General features: G+C 39.0%; 1 protein-coding gene across 5 annotated transcripts in view; it reads left to right on the forward strand.

Annotated features, from left to right (window-relative positions):
- Nucleotides 1–768: 768 nt before the first annotated feature.
- The window catches only part of cadm1a (cell adhesion molecule 1a), a 425,433-nt gene continuing 405,467 nt past the window's right edge, over nucleotides 769–20,734 (forward strand). For 4 of the 5 annotated variants that reach the window (XM_055875687.1, XM_055875698.1, XM_055875705.1 and 1 more), the window contains exon 1: nucleotides 770–897. In XM_055875687.1, the coding sequence (XP_055731662.1) occupies nucleotides 825–897 (73 nt within the window). In that variant the 5' untranslated portion in view covers nucleotides 770–824. Of the gene's footprint in view, nucleotides 898–20,734 lie in introns of all 5 variants that reach the window. The other variant, XM_055875692.1, reaches the window with a different exon arrangement.

The following is a 20,734-nucleotide window of genomic DNA, read 5'->3' on the forward strand; positions in this document are numbered from 1 at the left end:
ACCATAGACACACAACACAAGGTTGGAGCTCAAGACAAAGAACTATCTCAGGAACCAATGGAACGTGGACACCAGGCCTGTTCAGGACTACCCAAGACCCAGATCGACCAATCGGAAGGCCAGACTCGCAGATCAACCTACTTTGCTTGTTGTCTATATAAAACTGTACAACTGTTGAAACTAGCCTCTTTTCCGGACGGTTCCATAAGAATCAGAAAGAAAGAGCCTTGCTGCAAGATTTTACTAAGATATCTTTACATGTGATTAAACGGCCTTATTATAAAATGATCCACCTCGTCCTATTGTCTCCTCTTGTTCTCCTGTCAACAGTAAACGTTTTATCAACAACATGCATTTGAATTGATACAGGAAAGAATGTCCAATTTCACTGCATTCAAGTCCAGCATTTTTGATAGTTACCATATAAAGAATATATGCATTTCAAAGCTGCCAACCACATGATACTATCCAGTTCATCATGAGTCATCTATCATTGAGCACTGTACTAGCTGTATGTCACACAACAAATAATTAGGAAAGTTCACTGCATGTTTGCCTCGAACCCATTTGAACCCTTTACACAAAAATAATTCCATGTTCTGGAATGGATGAACAATTGAAATAAAACGCTTAAGAATTTCCCTTGCTCAAATTCATAAGTATCCACAGTAACACCTTTGTTAGCTTTCAGTTGCCTAACCATCTTTTTTAAACAAGCAATTTGAATTGTCCCCTCCCTTCCATGCATATCATTAAAGAAAACGCTGTTGTCGCTAGGTGAAGTACTACTCTCGCCGCCAGATAGAAAGAAGCAGGTGTCCAACATGGCGATCACAGGCAACGGATCTCTCGCTACTCTTCTCTTTTTGTTCATGATTCCAGCAGCTCTTCATAAAGGTAGGATTTTTGCCGATAAACTAAAGTGAAACAAACCTACGTATTTGAATAGATTTCTATGGACATGGGGGGCAAAAATGTGTCTGCATTAAGCGCACGCTTTTATTGGATGTGCCCGCATGATTGTGGATCGATAATAATAAACGAAGAAGCTGATTGTAACTGTTCTTCAAGTTGTAATACGGTATTTAATGTGCCTAAAGAATGAAAAACAAGACTCAAATAGTTGTTACATTCTTTAAATATTTCCATGTATCTCAAATACAGCCTTTACAGATGTTTTTGCCTTCCATATAGTCAACTAACCCTTCACAAAATCACTTTGGCTAGTTTTCCCTTCTCGTCTCGAGCCCTGTGCCACTGCCACACGCACATAGCTTGCTGGCAATTTAAATGAGCGAAATTAGATATGAAAATGGTTGTTTTTCAAGTATTCAAGTGTACGTTTAACTTCAATGTAAAAGTTGAACGTGGTTTGTTTAAGTTAACCAGTCAGCTGTTCTTAATACTTTTGGGTTGTGATTATCCAGATCCTGTAGAACGCCGAAGCCTACAATGAATGCTGAATATTCTAGCGCGAGCTATTCAGTGCGATGCTTGATTTAGGCAGGCTACCATTGCAATTGCATCATTTTTTTTCTGGGGAGAGGATCAGATTTATTACAGATATAATTAGTTGTTGAATGATGTTGGCAGTTAGATCTTTAGAAATAGTACTTAGTCTGCTCAAACTATGAACCTTACTGGGGTGATTGATTGGCCACAGTGTGTGTCACATGCGTGACTTGGCGGGCTGTTGTTGCGTAGTGTTACAGTGTAGGTAGAAAGGATACTCTGCAGCTATACGCTACATTTGAATGCCCAGGGAACGGCATTAGTGGTGTACAGATGCTACACCGATGTAGACAAAAGTTGTTAGTGGTGCTTTTTTGATTTGGCTTGCTTCCTAAACACCTGTTAAAAATAAAATCAGTGGCTTACATAAAACGACATGAGGGTGTGCTGTTATAGACTACGCGATAGGCTATTACGAATTAAACCGATTCAATGATAGCAAATATCGTGCGCAAGGTATGCAGTCCCCGCGTTGAGCATACATTTAAATTCAGATGTAGCTAAACCGAATCTCTGAAGTAAAAAAAAAAAAATGTCTTTCGTGTTAGTTAACTCAATTCGAAGCATAGGCTACCGGTGGTTATTTCTTGAATTATCATAGTCTATTTAGTATTGTGGAAAGGAATAAACGATTCTCCTAAAAACCCGGCGGGCGCATTAGGCACCTCTGCCAATTGCCAAACACACTTCTTTTGTATGTACACATCTATTTTCGAAATTATAGGAAGTTTAGTTTACTGTAGGCTGAACATCAACAGGCGAATCTTAATTAAAGCTACCAAGTACCAACACTTGCTGTATAACCTATGATATTGCAGTCCACACGATGTGCACGGACCTATTTTTTTAATTTATTTAACCAGGCAAGTCAATTAAGAACAAAGGATATATCTTTACAAAAACGCTCACACATATAACGTTAGGCTGAATATTTGGCATTTCTTCAGTGTGTTATCTTCTTTCAGAGTGCTTCTTCTGGATGCTCTTTAGCATTTCATTGCCAATGTTTTTATACTAGGTGCCGTGTATTTATATTAGGTAGCCTGTACTATTACATTTTTTTATACAAGTTAATGTATCCTAGTCAGTCAATACGTGGAATTCATAGAAAACATGTTTATGCGTTCAACACGTGATTTAACCCTATCAGTCCCAAGCCCCCAGCAAAACTCTGCTTTTAATTTATCTGACTTTCATTTATCTGCATGTCCAGCTCATACATTTTGCCTCACAATTAAGTGTTTTATTTTAAGGACAACCATGGCTACAAGTAGAACACAAAACTATTTGACATAAACAGTTGCATTCATGAGTTTAATTGACAAATGAAATAGTTTGCTCACTGGGAAATTAATATCCATCTAGTCAGTGACAACTGTGTGGAGTTTAGAGTTTGTGACAGCAACTATGTGCGATTATTACAGTATTATAAAGGAAAAGGGGATACCTAGTCAGTTGTCCAACTGAAATGTGTCTTCTGCATTTAACCCAACCCCTCTGAATCAGAGAGGTGCAGGGAGCTGCCTTAATCAACATCCGCATCTTTGGCGCCCGGGGAACAGTGGGTTGGTTATTTGCTGTGCTCAGGGGCAGAACGACAGATTTTTACCTTGTCAGCTCTGGGATTCGATCCAGGAACCTTACGGTTACTGGCCCAACGTTCTAACCACTAGGCTAGAGCGTTGTTCTTGGGTTTCCTATGATCTTCTATGCAAAAGTACCCCTTACCTTCTAACAACTCTGGTGTAGCTTGTGAGCGTAATAGAGCAAAACATTACATGTGTCTGCTCGTGAGAGTCTGTTTTGTTTATATATATAATATAGTTTGTAGTTTATATAGTTTGTAGTTTATATATATATATAGTTTGTAGCTCAAACCATTCAGACTCTACAGACGTTTTGTAAAAATACCCGGTCCCGGGGCCCTTCGGGATCCGCCCTTGTCTTACAAACACCGCTCTAGCTCAGCCCCCGTTAATCACACAGACTAACAGTTATCTGCGGATGCAGAAGAAATTGACGAATCCAATGGTACAACCCATAAGTCTGAAGCCAAAACATACAATATTTAGAAGACCTAAATGTGCTGGCGTTACATTGGGACTCATTGGGTTAAATAGGAGGCTATTGCTGCTTTTCACTTGAATGAAGCACAAACTTCAATGCACCACATTCACATCAGGGATGATAAAATAATGGGAACAGACTAACTGTGATTTCTCCCCAAACCCACCTTTTCCTGGGATAATTAACTGAGAAACAGGTAAATTATAATACATTATTTCTATGAACACAATAACATGAAATGGAACTGTTAAATTATATGCAACGTCTAAATCTGGCTTCTCCACAGCCTTTTCTCTGCTATCTGCATGATCAATCATCAACACTCAGGGTGGGTACAGACTAGTGATGAACCGGTATTACATTTTTGGCCGTTATCGGATATTTTCCTTGCCAAAATACCTGATACCGATATTTAAAATTTTAGCGCCCTTTTAAGCATTCTAGTACAGTTAAATAGTTAACACACACACATGGACGCAGCGGTCTAAGGCACTGCATCTCGGTGCAAGAGGCGTCACTACAGTCTATGGTTCGAATCCAGGCTGTATCACATAATTGGCCCAGCGTCGTCCGGGTTTGGCTTGGGTAGGTCGTCAATGTAAATAAGACTTTGTTCTTAACTGGCTTGCCTAGTTAAATAAAGGTTACACACACACCACACTGACCAAAAGGTTATTTTGTTGGCGTTTACGTATGTCCCCATTACCAGTAAAACATAATCACAACCTATTTATTTCACTTACTTGCTGTGCTGTTTCATTGTTCCTTTGTTCAGTCTTTTCATTCTCAACCAGGATTTCTATGGAACCCCGTTTGGGTCTTTGCCATGGAACGCCGTTTGGGTCTTTGCTATGGAGCGCTGTTTGGGTCTTTGCTATGGAGCGCTGTTGGGTCTTTGCTAGTCAAATATACTATTTAACACTATTTGACGTGTCAAATAACATTATTTGACCAATCAGGACCTGAATATGACTGCATGTCACATAATAATTGAATAGGTTCATTCATTTTTTACGTAGTTATTACACATTTATTACACTATCACTCGTATTTCATATGTCACAACGATTCATCGATATGTATATCGATATGTATGCTATGATGCTGGTAAAGTTGTCTCGCGCACCTACAGTGCTGGTCATAAAAAAAAGCTAGCTAGCTCATGGATGCAAACAATGTTCTTCCCCAAAAACATAGCAAAACGACAATCTGTTTCAAGGTAGCTAATTATATAGCTAGGTGTCATCATCTAAAATAACCCTCATTTATAAGACAGTTCTTATTTTATTAATGGTGGTCGGACCCATCTATGTGAAGCTAGCCACAATATGGATGAGCCACAATAGTGGACTTTGCGGTTAGCCTTCAAAATAGAGATATGGCATAATTCTACTATTTGTATTCATTTACATTACTGTCAATTACATACTTTTATTTTGAAGGCTAACCGCAAATTCCGCTATTGTGAGTAATCCTTATTGTGGTTAGCTTCACAACACATAACCCGGTGCGGTCGAGCCTCACTAGCCAAATGAATTAGCTGGCTGCTTATAACATTAGCTTTGGGCAACAGGGTTAAGTAGCTGGCTAGTTATTTATTTTCATGAACTGAAGGTCAATTTCAATAGGCGAACAACAAGTGGCAACCTAGCTAATACTTACTCACAAGGATTCCTAAATCATTGCTAAGAATAATGAAAATGACTGCAGTTTCTACTGGTCATTGTTTTCTGGTTGGTTGTATTGGTGCTAGCTAGGTACCAAGCTAAAGCTAGCTACCCCAGAAGTTGCAGTCGAACAAATATTGCTTTATTACCAACACGGTATTGTAAACACATCGTTTGTGGCCGGTGTTTGCTTGTTTGCAGACTTTTTTGTACAGCTTTGACAGTGCTACTGTATCTTTTTTGACACGCAAAGACCCACACGGCGTTCCATAGTATGAATGTCGTGAAGCTAATAGCAGTGTATTACTGTGTAACTCCGGTAGGGCAACATCTGAAAAATAGCACACTTGATAGTGTGTACTGATGCCTCAACCAGCCGGCGAAAGCCAACATCACCCACGACAGAGAACGGTTGATTGTCAAAGGCAATGAATTCCATTATCTTGGTTTTTATGGATTTCGCCTTTGAGTTGTCTCTAGAGGTCGACTGATTATCATTTTTCAACGCTGATACCGATTCTTGGAGGACCAAAAAAAGCCGATACCGATTAATCAGCTGATTTTTGTATATATATTTGTAATAATGACAATTACAACAATACTGAATGAACACTTTTATATTAACTTAATATAATACATAAATAAAATCAATTTAGTCTCAAATAAATAATGAAACAGTTTCAATTTGGTTTAAATAATGCAAAAACACAGTTTTGGAGAGGAAAGTAAAAGTGCAATATGTGCCAGGTAAAAAAGCTAACGTTTAAGTTCCTTGCTCAGAACATTAGAACATATGAAAGCTGGTGGTTCCTTTTAACGTGAGTCTTCATTATTCCCATTTAACCTGTCTAGGACCGGGGTTCTGCGCCAACAGCCAATGAAATTGCAGGGCGCCAAATTCAATCAACAGAAATCTCATAATTCAAACTTCTCAAACATACAAGTATTAGACGCAATTTTAAAGATACATTTCTCGTTAATCCAACCACAGTGTCCGATTTCAAAAAGGCTTTTAGGCGAAAGCAGAATATATCATTATGTTAGGTCAGGAACTAGTCACAGAAATCATATAGTGATTTTCCAACCAAAGAGAGGAGTCACAAAAAGCAGAATTAGAGATAAAATTAATCACTAAGCTTTGATATTCTTCATCAGATGACACTCCCGGGACAACATGCTACACAATACATGTATGTTTTGTTCGATCAAGTTCATATTTATATCCAAAAACCTCAGTTTACATTTGGCTTTGCCTCCAAAACATTCCGTGAATTTGCACAGAGCCACATCAATTTACAGAAATACCCATAATAAACATTGGTAAAAGATACAATTGTTATTAAAGATATACTTCTCCTTAATGCAACCGCTGTGTCAGATTAAAAAAAAACTTTACGGAGAAAGCACACCATGCTATAATCTGAGTTCAGAGCCCAAATAAGCCAAAAGGATATCCGCCATGTTTTGGAGTCAACAGAAGTTAGAAATAGCATTATAAATATTCACTTACCTTTGATGATCTTCATCAGAATGTACTCCCAGGAACCCCAGTTCCACAATAAATGTTTGTTTTGTTCGATAAAGTGAATCATTTATGTCCAAATAGCTCTTTTTGTTAGCGCGTTCAGTTCACAAATCAAAATTCATGACGCGCGTGCACTAGGAGCAAAGTAAAAAGAGTTCCGTTACAGTCCGTAGAAACATGTCAACCGAAGTATAGAATCAATCTTTAGGATGTTTTTAACATACATCTTCAATAATGTTCCAACCGGAGAATTCCTTTGTCTTCAGAAATGCAATGGAACTCAAGCTAACTCTCACATGAATGCGCATGGTCAGCTCGTGGCACTCTGGGAGAGACCTTACTCAATCCCCTCTCATTCGCCCCCACCTCACAGTAGAAGCATCAAACAAGGTTCTAAAGACTGTTGACATCTAGTGGAAGCCTTGGGAAGTGCAATATGACCCCATAGACACTGTGTATTCGATAGGCCAAGAGTTGAAAAACTACAAACCTCAGATTTCCCACTTCCTGGTTGGATTTTTCTCAGGTTTTCACCTGCCATATGAGTTATGTTATACTCACAGACATAATTCAAACAGTTTTAGAAACTTCAAAGTGTTTTCTATCCAAATCTACTAATAATATGCATATATTAGCAACTGGGACTGAGTAGCAGGCAGTTTACTCTGGGCACGCTTTTCATCCAAACGTGAAAATGCTGCCCCCTATCCCAAACAAGTTAACTTCTCTAGGGTAGGGGGCAGCATTCAGAATTTTGAATGAAAAGCATGCCCAAATTAAACTGCCTGCTTCTCTGGCCCAGAAGATATGATATGCATATAACTGGTAGATTGTTAAAATAACTGTTAAAATAGTGTCTGTGAGTATAACAGAACTGATTTGGCAGCCGAAAACCTGAGAAAAATCCATTTGGGAAGTAGTTTTTTGTTGTTGTTGGTTTTGTAGTTTTCTATTCAATGCCATTACAGTATTTATTGATTTACGACTCAAATTGCAGTTCCTGTGCCTTCCACTAGATGTCAACAGTCTTTAGAAATTGATTCAGGCTTGTATTCTGAAAAATGAGGAAGTAAGAGCAGTCTGAATGAGTGGACCCTAAAGTGTCATAGAGCTTTTTCATGTGCGCGACCGAGAGAGTGCCTTTCTTGTTTACCTTTTATATTGACAACGTTATTGTCTGGTTGAAATATTATTGATTATTTAGGCTAAAAACAACCTGAGGATTGAATATAAACATCGTTTGACATGTTTCTATGAACTTTACGGATACAATTTGGATTTTTTGTCTGCCTGTTTTGACTGCGTTTGAGCCTGTGGATTACTGAAGAAAACGCGCGAACAAAACAGATGTTTTTGGATATAAAGAGAACAAAAGGAACATTTATTGAGTAAATTAATGTCTGCTGAGTGCAACCATATGAAGATCATCAAAGGTAAGGGATTAATTTTATCTCTATTTCTGACTTGTGTAACTCTTCTACTTGGCTGGTTACTGTTTGTAATGATTTGTCTGCTGGGCTATGTTCTCAAATAATCGTAAGGTATGCTTTCGCCGTAAAGCATTTTTAAAATCTGACACGGTGGTTGGATTCACAAGAAGTTAATCTTTAAACCTATGTAAAATATGTTTTGTTTTCTGAATTTTTATAATGAGTATTTCTGTATTTGAATTTGGCGCCCAGCAGTTTCACTGGCTGTTGAAGAGGTGGGACGCTAACGTCTCACGTACCCAAGAGAGGTTAAGAAGTTTTAGTTATTATAGGAATTATGACGCGTCAACTTTTTCTCTCTATACCATTTGCATTTCATATACCTTTGACTATTGGATGTTCTTAAAGGCACTTTAGGATTGCCAGCCTAATCTCGGGAGTTCATAGGCTTGAAGTCATAAACAGCGCTATGCCTCAAGCATTGCTAAGAGCTGCTGGCAAACTGGCAAACGCTGCTGGCAAACGCAGTAAAGTGCTGTTTGAATGAATGCTTATGAGCCTGCTGCTGCCTAACACCGCTCAGTCAGACTGCTCTATCAAATCATAGACTTAATTATAATAAACACACAGAAATATGAGCCTTTGGTCATTAATATGGTCAAATCCGGAAACTACCATTTTTGAAAACAAAACGTTTGTTCTTTCAATGAAATACGGAACCATTCCATATTTTATTGAACGGGTGGTAACCCTAAGTCTAAATATTGCTGTTACATTGCACAACCTTCAATGTTATGTCTTAATTATGTAAAATTTGGGCAAATTAATGACGGTCTTTGTTAGGAAGAAATGGTGCGGCCCTGACTCTGACTCCGCTTCCACTGAACGCAAGAGAAGTGACACAATTTCCCTAGTTAATATTGCCTGCTAACATGCATTTCTTTTAACCTGTCTAGGATCAGCGTGGCGCTAGCGGCACCCCCCCCCCCCCCCCCACTGAAAAACCAGTGCCGCGAAATTCAAAAAAAATATTTTTTTAAAATATTTAACTTTCACACATTAAAGTCCAATACAGCTAATGAAAGACACAGATCTTGTGAATCCAGTCAACATTTCTGATTTTTAAAATGTTTTACAGGGAAGACACAATATGTAAAGATGTACATCTATTACCTAAAAACACATTAGCATAATCCACCATCTTTTATTTGTCCACCAACACCAGTAGCCATCACCAATTCGGCTAAACTAAGATATTTATAGCCCCTAACCAACAAAAAAACTCATTAGATGACAGTCTGATAACATATTTATGGTATGGGATAGGTTTTGTTAGAAAAAAGTGCATATTTCAGGTAGATGGCATAGTTTACAATTGCACCCACCATCACAAATGGACTACAATAATTACAATGAGCAACGTGTTTACCTAACTACTAATCATCAAACATTTCGTAAAAATACACAGCATACACGAATCGAAAGACACAGATCCTGTGAATACAGACAATATTTCAGATTTTCTAAGTGTCTTACAGCGAAAACACAATAAATCGTTATATTAGCTTAGCACATAGCAATTAGCAGCCCAGCATTGATTCTAGCCAAAGTGAGCGATAAAAGTCAACATCGCCAAAAGATATTAATTTTTTCACTAACCTTCTCAGAATTCTTCCGATGACACTCCTGTAACATCACATTACAACATGCATATACAGTTTGATCGAAAATGTTTATATTTAGCCACCAAAATCATGGTTAGACAATGTGAAATGTAGACAAGCTGGTAAAGAAAAAGTCCTTGCGCCACTTAGACAGTGATCTACTCTTATACATAAATACTCATAAACGTGACTAAAAAATATAGGGTGGACAGGGATTGATAGACAATTTAATTCTTAATACAATTGCGTTATTACATTTTTTAATTTATCCTTACTTTTCAATACAGTTTGCGCCAAGCGAAGCTACGTCAAAAAACATGGCGTCCTAAGCCACTAAAATGTTTCGACAGAAACACGATTTATCATAATAAAAATGTCCTACCTTGAGCTGTTCTTCCATCAGTATCTTGGGCAAAGGATCCTTTCTTGGGAGAAATCGTCTTTTGGTGGAAAGCTGTCCTCTTGCCATGTGGAAATGTCAACTGCGTTCGGGATGAACTGAAAAGCGTGCCCAACTTTTCACATCGTTGCAAAAATAAATGTCCCAAAATCGCACTAAACGGATATAAATTGCTATAAAACGCTTTAAATTAACTACCTTATGATGTTTTTAACTCCTATAACGAGTGAAAAGATGACCGGAGAAATATAACAGGCTAAACTAACGCTTGGAACAGGTGCGCGCCGGTGTCCTCTAGGCTCATGACGCAGCTCCCAAAGAATGACTAGCTTCAGGGTTTTTTCATTTGTAGGGCCTGTGAACGCGCAATCGACCCCGTTGGAATCGTCATCACGTAAAGGCATCCAGGGGAAGACGTAAGAAGTGTCCGTGTAGTCATAGCAACGACAGTGCCCTTTTAACTGACTTCAGAAGAGTGGCCAACATTTCTCAAATCTGACTCCATGTCAGGGAAATTGCTGTAGAATGGGCTCTGTTCCACTTAGAGACAAAATTTCAACTCCTATAGAAACTATAGACTGTTTTCTATCCAATAATAATAATAATATGCATATTGTACGATCAAGGATTTTGTGGGAAGCCGTTTAAAAAATTAGCCAAATTAGCATAAATAGTCTAAACAGCGCCCCCATCCCCAACAGGTTAACTAAACATGCAGGTAAAAAAAGATATACTTCTGTGTATTGATTTTAAGGAATGCATTGACGTTCATGGTTAGGTACATTTGTGCAACAGTTGTTTTTTTCACGAATGTGGTTTTGTTAAATCATCACCCGTTTGGCAAAGTTGAAGTAGGCTGTGATTCGATGATAAATTAACAGGCACTGCTTTGATTATATGCAACACAGGACAAGCTAGTTAACCCAGTAATATCATCAACCATGTGTAGTTAATTAGTGATTATGTAAGATTGATTGTTTTTTATAAGATAAGTTTAATGCTAGCTAGCAACTTACCATGGGTCCTTGCAGCCACACGGTCCTTTTGATGCTGCACTTGCGTAACAAGTGGTCAGCCTGCCTCGCAGTTTCCTCGTGGATTGCAATGTAATCGGCGTCCAAAAAGGCGAATTACCGATTGTTATGAAAACTTGAAATCGGCCCTAAATAATCGGCCATGCCGATTAATCGGTTGACCTCTAGTTGTCTTTATGAAATGTTGTTACTCTTTCAAATGACTGCTCAATCCACATAGCAGACATTGTGGGCTAGATTAGGAATGCTGTGTTGCACGTATAGCGCAAAATTTTACGTGGTGTCATTATGTCATGTACCTACATTATATAGGTATGCACGTCAGCTTTGACATCGGTTTTGCATGTCGGGGCGTTAAATTAGACGATGTGTTCAACGGTATATCGTGCATCCCTAGTACAGACAGCACATCTCAGTATGGAGCGCAGTTCACAATGCATGTATCATCTCATGTAGGATGTCCAATGGGTAAAATAATATGTTCATTGTGTAGATAGTCTCTATCATAATCCGTTCAAATGTTATTGGAGTTTTTACCCTTGTAGGATGGTCAAATTAAGGGTGACTAAATCAATGGAGTCCAGAGAAAAAAGTGGTCTAAAATCAGGAAAATGTTTACAGCATCGCCGTCAGCTGCAGTGGTTACTCCACTAAAAGTTTTGCGATTATGCTGCGGTACTTAAGAGGTAATTTGTGGTTTAGAACGGTACCCTACGTCACCACTTCATTGCCCCAGACCAGCGCAAGGGGGAGTTAGAGCACTGATTATGTTTTTGGGTCCTACTGTGTCTAAATAGAAACTTCTAAAGCCATGACATCATTTTCTGGAATTTTCTGCGAAAAGTGCAAATCAATCCCAGAACAACAGCAAAGCACCTTGTGAAGATGCTGGAGGAAAGAGGTACAAAAGTATCTATATCCACAGTAAAAAGAGTCCTACAGTGAGGGAAAAAAGTATTTGATCCCCTGCTGATTTTATACGTTTGCCCACTGACAAAGAAATGATCAGTCTATAATTTGAATGGTAGGTTTATTTGAACAGTGAGAGACAGAATAACAACAAAAAAATTCAGAAAACGCATGTCAAAAATGTTATAAATTATATTTGCATTTTAATGAGGGAAATAAGTATTTGACCCCCCTCTCAATCACAAGGTTCTAACTTATAGCCTCTGTATCTTGCGCGATACGCAACTGCACTCCGCTGGCCTCTTTCCTTAAACTTCCCTTAGCTGTTGGAGTCTCAGGTCAAGCTAGACTAGATTGGCGTGCTGGACATTTTTTTTGCATTTCTTATTCTAATAGACTTCGAAGAGGGACGCAAGCTCATGTTTGTTGAATGTTAAGTACAGCAGCCAAGAAAACACGCGATGGCGGTAGGCTATATCAGTTATATGTTCAGACCCATACCCATTCAATCTTCGCAAAGAGAAGTGAAAGACGTCTGCATCTTATTCTACTCCTATATTATTCAAGCATGTCATTACAATGATGACAATAAGGACGGACAACTGTACTTATTTAATACTTATTTAATTTAACTGTTGAAAGTTAGGGAAGAATTAAGAGGTAGGCTAATACTCATGTCACACAACATTAGGGGACATATTATGAAAGGTGTCTATATGCTCCAGTCCAGCCTACTAATTATAAAAATGTAAAATAGGCCCTATTATATTTCAAAATCAGATTCGCTAGCCCATAAGTGTAACTTTTTGGAGGCCACATGTCTTTCACCAGCATTGCATGTTCTCTCCCAGCTTCATGGTTTGAATGAGGTGCGTATATCCTGTCCATATAATACAGTTTAATATACAGTATATATGGAAAGTATTCGGACCCCCTTTTTTTCCACACATTTTGTTACATTACAGCCTTATTCTAAAATTGATTAAATTGTTTTTTTCCTTCATCAATCCACACACAATACCCCATAATGACAAAGCAAAAACATGTTTTTAGAAAAATGGAAATATCACATTTTCATACGTATTCAGACCCTTTACTCAGTACTCTGTTCAAGCACCTTTGCCAGCGATTACAGCTTCAAGTCTTCTTGGGTATTACGCTACAGGCTTGGCACACCTGTATTTGGGGAGTTTCTCCCATTCTTCTCTGCAGATCCTCTCAAGCTCTGTCAGGTTGGATGGGGAGCGTTGCTGCACAGCTATTTTCAGGTATCTCCAGCGCTGTTCGATCGGGTTCAAGTCCGGGCTCTGGCTGGGCCACTCAAGGACATTCAGAGACTTGTCCCAAAGCTACTCCTGCTTTGTCTTGGCTGTGTGCTTAGGGTTGTTGTCCTGTTGGAAGGTGAACATTTGCCCCAGTCTGAGGTCCTGAGTGCTCTGGTGCAGATTTTCATCAAGGATCTCTCTGTACTTTGCTCCATTCATCTTTCCCTCGATCCTGAGTAATCTTCCAGTCCCTGCCCCTGAAAAACATCACCATAGCATGATGCTGCCACCACCATGCTTCACCGTAGGGATGGTGCCAGGTTTCCTCCAGACTGAACTCTTTGGCCTGAATGCCAAGCATCACATCTTAGTTTCATCAGACCAGAGAATCTGTTTTTTCATGGTCTGAGAGACCTTTAGGTGCCTTTTTGCAATCTCCAAGTGGGCTTTCATGTGCCTTTTCCTGAGAAGTGGCTTCCGTCTGCCAACTCTACCATAAAGGCCTGATTGGTGGAGTGCTGCAGAAATGGTGTTCCTTCTGCAAGGTTCTCCCATCTCCACAGAGGAACTCTGGGGTTCTGTCAGAGTGACCACCTCCCTGACCAAGACCCTTCTCAGGTTGGCCGGTCAGCCAGCTCTAGGAAGAGTCTGTGCCCCGACATAATCCTGTCTCAGAGCTCTGCGGACGATTGCTTTGACCTCATGGCTTGGTTTTTGCTCTGGCATGCGCTGTCAACTGTGGGACCTTATATTGACAGATATGCTCCTTTCCAAATCGTGCCCTTTTAATTGATTTTACCACTGTTGGACTCTAATCAAGTTGTAGAAACATCTCAAGGATGATCAATGGAAACTTGATGCACCTGAGTTCAATTTCGAGTCTCATAGCAACGGGTCTGAATTCTTTGTAAATAAGTTTTATTTTTTTCCCCTGCCATTATGGGGTATTGTGTGTAGATTTTTATTTAATCTATTTTAGAATAAAGCAGCAACGTAACAAATCTGGAGAAAGTCAAGGGGTCTGAATTCTTTCGGGATGCACTGTAATACAGTACAGTAGTGGTTCACAATCCTGGTCCTGGGGACCCAAATGGGTGCACATTTTTTGTTTTTGTCCTACCACTAGACACTTGTTTCAAATCATCACAATCCTGATGTTGATCAGCTGAGGATTTGAATTAGTTGTGTATTGCTAGGGCAAAAACTAAAACCAAAATGTCCACCCATTTGGGTCCCCAAGACCAGGATTGAGAACCACTGCAGTACAGTAATACAGTCCACACTAAAATATTAGCTTGTTTCGTTTATTTACCCAAGAGGGCATAGCTACATCTATGGACTTTTTTTTCCCTTTTGTGTGAAATATGCGATAGCCTACATGTCAAAGGCTATGTATTGGATAACGGTACAATCATTTGGGCTTTTTTAGACTTGGGCTCATAAAATGTTTTTAATGTATGTTCATAAAATGTATTTAATGTGTAGCTCATTAGGCTCAGGTAGCATCAGGCTTGAATTTTCATGCAGATCAAAGATCTAATCAATTCCAGACATTTATATGCTTTATATGCTTTAGAATGACACCGGTTTTGGCAGGAAATATCGGGTTACCTGGGAGAAAAGGGATTTTATTCTCGGGATGGAACTTTTGTAAAATGCTGGGAAAATATTAAACCCTTATCCATTGTTGGATCAGTGGTAGGTGCTGGATAAACTATCACATTTGCTGCCTTGTTGATTTTTAAACAAAGCATGGGGTAGGCCTACAGTCAGACAGAGCAAATCAATAATTTAACTCGACCACACTTTACAATTTGCTAAGGAATTGCAGGATTTAAGATAAATGGAGTCACTGAAACTATGGTAAATATTGCAGTGTATTCAGGACAAGAGAGCGCTGCAGGTGCATTCATTTGTTGATCACCACTACACCACTAACCAGCGCATGCGATGATTTTAAGTTCATCATACGAGCAGTCATCAAATCACTCAAGTGCTCCGAATGAAATGGTTCAGCTGGTGAGGCATGTGAAGTTCTTAATGTAGATTTAATTTAATGGCTTGTGGCCATCTATTTACTTTCAAAGCGTTCAACATAGCCTAACTAGAGCATATTTTCAAAAATCATCATGAACAATTGGCCTAATGTGCAGTAATTTCCCATGTAGTTGGGCATTTTAACGATAATTGTTCTATTGATTTAGCCTATTGCCATTGTTTCACAGCTAAACAGAAGAACCAGTACAGTTTGTTTGGAGTAGGCCTTTGGATGACCTTTTTAGTGAGACTGAATCTGTTAACCTCACTGTAATATTAAGAGTCAGATTAGGTAATAAGATCTGTAATTTCTCCACATAATTTGAATACCCCCCCCATATCCTGTATTGAGTTTGGCTCACTGTAAAGTCAGTAGCCCGGGGATTGAAAACAGGTGTGGAAATGGACCTGTATATTTCCTGCTGCTCTCTGTTTCTCTGCCCCGAGCAGTAATGAAGAACAATGGCTTTATCTTGAGGGGAGGGGGTTGAAGTGGTTGTGCCATCCAACAGATGACTGGGTTTGGTCACATCTGGCCACTATGCACTTAGCCTTCTCTCTCTTTGATTATACTAAGTCGTTACTGAGGTGCTAACTGATCCCTGATGAGGGATGCTGGATTATAATCACATATTTTGAAACTACTGTAAAAAATGTGCCAATTTATAGGTCTACTTTTTACAGTAAAAATTGAAATGTAGAAAAAAAACACATTGATAGCCTTTGAAGATGTCAGTCATAACCAACGGTACTATGTCTAGCACACTGCTCTGAAAATATTTGTTAAAAAACAAATATTTTGATTAGGTCTAGCTCTTTTCCCCTGGGAGTTGTTAGGCCCCAATAAGCTTGTTATAGCAGGATGTCATTAAATCAGACAGGAAGGGATGTTGTATGATATAAGTGGGCATATTTTGCATGTATTCATCCATATAATGCTGGGTTAAACAATGAATAAACAATCTATGGATATTATTTGGTTCCATACCCCTGAATAACAAAATGCTGGTTCATCATTGTAAGCGGGTAAGGAAAATGAATGTGTTCTTTTGAATACAATACAGGTAATTATCAACTGGGCTTGATGGGCTTGAGTGATCTGTGTTCTCATGTCTGACATTAGCATAACACTCGAGCCGGTATTACATTTCAGTGCCCCTGACAAGACCCTTCAAGCAGCCTCACTGTCTCCCACGGAATTGGATCCCTTGTGCTCATTGTATTCAGTTCCTGCCTATTGTTCCTACCTATTGCTGCAGTGTCTTGTCTGATGATAGGTTCTCTGCTGTTTTGTCTGCACAAATGCCAGATGCTAGAGGATTATGCTGTCTAATGCTCTTTATGCCTGAGCTGGGGTGATGCAAGGAGGGTCTTGTGTGAAAATGCACACTAGACCCTCCCTTGTGGTAAAGCTATTGAAGTACAGGTCAGAAACAGTGTCCCTAAATACCATTATTATGTAATAACATAACACTGTGTATTGTCAGAGTGATTACTTTTTATGAGCAACCTATTAACAGTCACTGCAGTAGGCACAGCCTAGGCCTAGCCTATTTCTTAATTAAACTTAATGTTTGAACCAGGTTTGCGGTTTTCTGCTGCTTTGAAGTGTGCAGTATTTGTTGGGCTCCACTTGGCTGTCAGACTAATACCTTCCAGACTGAAAATGTGTGAGGGAGACACTAATCTGCATAAGAATATTTTTGAGGATAATGGCTGGAGTCTAGCAAGCTGCCGTACTATTGATTGGTCGCTTGGCCCTACAGAAATGACAGTACGACCAGATCCCTCTTAATTCTTACTTAGTTTGAATACAGACAGATTTCCTGCCTTACTCTTGATGCTTTCTGGCCTAAGGCTGGGTGGTATTAGTATTTTATGATATACCGGTATTGATGCATGGAACGGTTTGGGTCTTTACTTTGCCTTATATAACGGTATTTGAATGTTTGGTTTGTTAAATATGATACGCCGTGTGTAAGGTCTCACTCCGCTCTCTCTCTCTCTCCATGCCACTTTCCATACAGACCTAGCCCAGCCCTGCCCCCTTTCACTCAAGGAGCGCATTTGTTGTACCTCGACCACAAGACACTTGCGTTCTGTCTGCATGGTCAATGCAGCACATGCAACGATGTTGATGACAACGCCGCTGTTTTCACTTAATATAAATCCACTAGCTTTCTATAATTACACTATTAGTTTGTGTTTCTTACATCTGCAAACAGCTAGTTTGTCTTTTCTTAGCAAGTTGGGCCTAAATCTTATTAGCCGCTAATCACTAGTTAGCTGGCTAGCTAGCTAATAAATGTACCGAGTCAGAGCAAAAGTAATTAGCTATACAGCCTGATTATTTCAGTGATGGTGTGGAACTAAATCAGCATGTTATTTGTGCAACAGTATCTTCTAAATAAAAAAGGAATAAGTGAAGCATGAATATGTTAGCTACATGAAGTAGCTAAGGAAAAACATTCAATGTAGACAAAGATTATAGGGTCCTCTAGGAAACACTTAACAACAATTTGGTTCCTACCTTGTCACAATGGCATTTTCATTCGTTGTCATGTCAAACAACACTGTATTCAAGTGCCCACTATTATACTGGAACTCTAGAATTAGAATAATCATTCTATTTCCATGATTCCAACAGTTCACCCAAGTGTTTTGCACTAAATCGCAAGTCAAATCGCAATTTCAACATTTGGTTAAAAATAAGGCCTAGATTGTTTGCCGATATCGTGCAGCCCTACGTGGCAGTGTGGAAATGATCTCAGTTGAATTGAACAGTATAAAATAATTCGAATGGAGAAACACCCATTGAAATCGCTTAGAGAGTATGTGTTGCCATCCTAGGGTCACGCACTACTCAAAGCAAATTTTGAACTTTTATTATTCAAAAACATAAAATACTGTAAATTTTTGTGTAAATACTGAGATAGGATATTTTGGCCATATTGCCCAGCCCTATTCTGTCCTGCAATATTGATGATAATGATAGCAACAATATCAGCAGCAGACACAACAGCAACAGAAGTGTTATAACAGTGAGGTGGTTAGAGTTTTGGCTCTGGGCATACTGAACTAAATGCTCACGGAAGGGAGTTGTTGGTAACTTTTGAAGTTGTTTTCGCAAAGCAGTGTTGATAGCATTCATACATAATTAATTGAGAATTAAATTGTACTGCATTAAGGCATTGCAGGATGTATGAAACTTCAGTTCACCATTTAGGCCTAGGTTCTGAAGTAATTTATTTTTGTTTGCAATTTTGCTCAGGTCTTTAAAATGAAATCCTTGGATGATGAGGGTTTGGTTTATAATGACTAACAGAACATAAGCCGTAAGTAATAAGCTATTTAATACAGATGTTGATTCAGGATCTGGATACAGATAGAAGTTTAATTTATCAATAGACTAGTGCAGGGTACCAGTAAAAACTTTGGACACACCTACTCATTCAATGGTTTATCTTGATTTTTTTACTATTTTCTACATTGTAGAATGATAGTGAAGACATCAAAACTCTGAAATAACAAATATGGAATTGTGTAGTAACCAAAAAAGTGTTAAACAAATCAAAATATATTTTATACTTGAGATTCTTCAAAGTAGCCACCCTTTGCCTTGATGACAGCTTTGCACACTCTTGGCATTCTCTCAACCAGCTTCATGAGGTAGTCACCTGCAATGCATTTCAATTAACAGGTGTGCCTTGTTAAAAGTTATTTTGTGGAATTTCTTCCCTTAATGCTTTTGAACCAATCAGTTGTGTTGTGACAAGGTAGGGGTGGTATACAGAAGATAGCCCTATTTGGTAAAAGACGAAGTCCATATTATGGCAAGAACAGCTCAAATAAGTAAAGAAAAATGACGGTCAATTACTTTAAGACATGAAGGTCAGTCAATGCGGAAAATGTCAAGAATTTTGAAAGATTCTTCAAGTGCAGTTGCAAAAACCATCAAGCGCTATGATGAAACTGGCTCTCATGAGGTCCGCCACAGGAAAGGAAGACCCAGAGTTACCTCTGCTGCAGAGGATATGTTCGTTAGAGTTAACTGCACCTCAGATTGCAGCCCACATAAATGCTTCACAGAGTTCAAGTAACAGACACATCTCAACATCAACTTTTGAGAGGAGACTGCGTGAATCAGGCCTTCATGATCAAATTGCTGCAAAGAAACCCTGACTAAAGGACACCAATAAGAAAAAGAGACTTGCTTGGGCCAAGAAACACAATCAATGGTCATTAGACCGGTGGAAATCTGTCCTTTGGTCTGATGAGTCCAAATTTGAGATTTTTGGTTCCAACCGTTGTGTCTTTGTGAGATGCAGAGAAGGTGAACAGATGATCTCCTCATGTGTGGTTCCCACCGTGAAGCATGGAGGAGGTGGTGTGGGGGTGCTTTGCTGGTAACACTGTCAGTGATTTATTTAGAATTCAAGGCACACCTTACCAGCATGACTACCGCAGCATTCTGCAGTGATACGCCATCACATCTGGTTTGCGCTTAGTGGGACTATCATTTGTTTTTCAACAGGACAATGACACAACACACCTCCAGGCTGTGTAAGGGCTATTTGACCAAGTAGCAGAGTGATGGAGTGTTGCATCAGATGACCTCGTCTCCCAATTGAGATGGTTTGGGATGAGTTGAACTGCAGGGTGAAGGAAAAGCAGACACGTGCTCAGCATATGTGGGAACCTTTCTAAGACTGTTGGAAAAGCATTGCAGGTGAAGCTGGTTGAGAGAATGCCAAGAGTGTGCAAAGCTGTCCTCTAGGCAACGGGTGGCTACTTTGAAGACTCAAATATAAAATATATTTTGATTTAACACTTTTGGTTACTACATGATTTCAAATGTGTTATTTTATAGTTTTGATGTCGTCACTATTATTCTAAAATGTACAAAATAGTAAAAATAAAGAAAAACCTTGAATGACTAGGTGAGTCCAAACCTTTGACTGGTACTTCATATATTAACATTTTCTATTGTTGGACATTAAAAGACCTGAAAAAACACCAGCAAATCAGCTAAAAGTGATTTTCATTTTGGAAATCTGTTCCAAAGTATGCCCACACGTAATAGGCTTCTTCCGGTCAATTTGCAGTCTACAAATTATTTGTAATTATGTTCTGGCCCCCTGACCATCCACAAAAATAAATTGTCCAATAGCTGAATCTCAAACACAGCAGAAACCTAACACAATATGATGCCCTGTGACATTAA

This window comes from Salvelinus fontinalis, chromosome 2 (genome assembly GCF_029448725.1).
Source record: "Salvelinus fontinalis isolate EN_2023a chromosome 2, ASM2944872v1, whole genome shotgun sequence".
NCBI lineage: Eukaryota > Metazoa > Chordata > Actinopteri > Salmoniformes > Salmonidae > Salvelinus > Salvelinus fontinalis.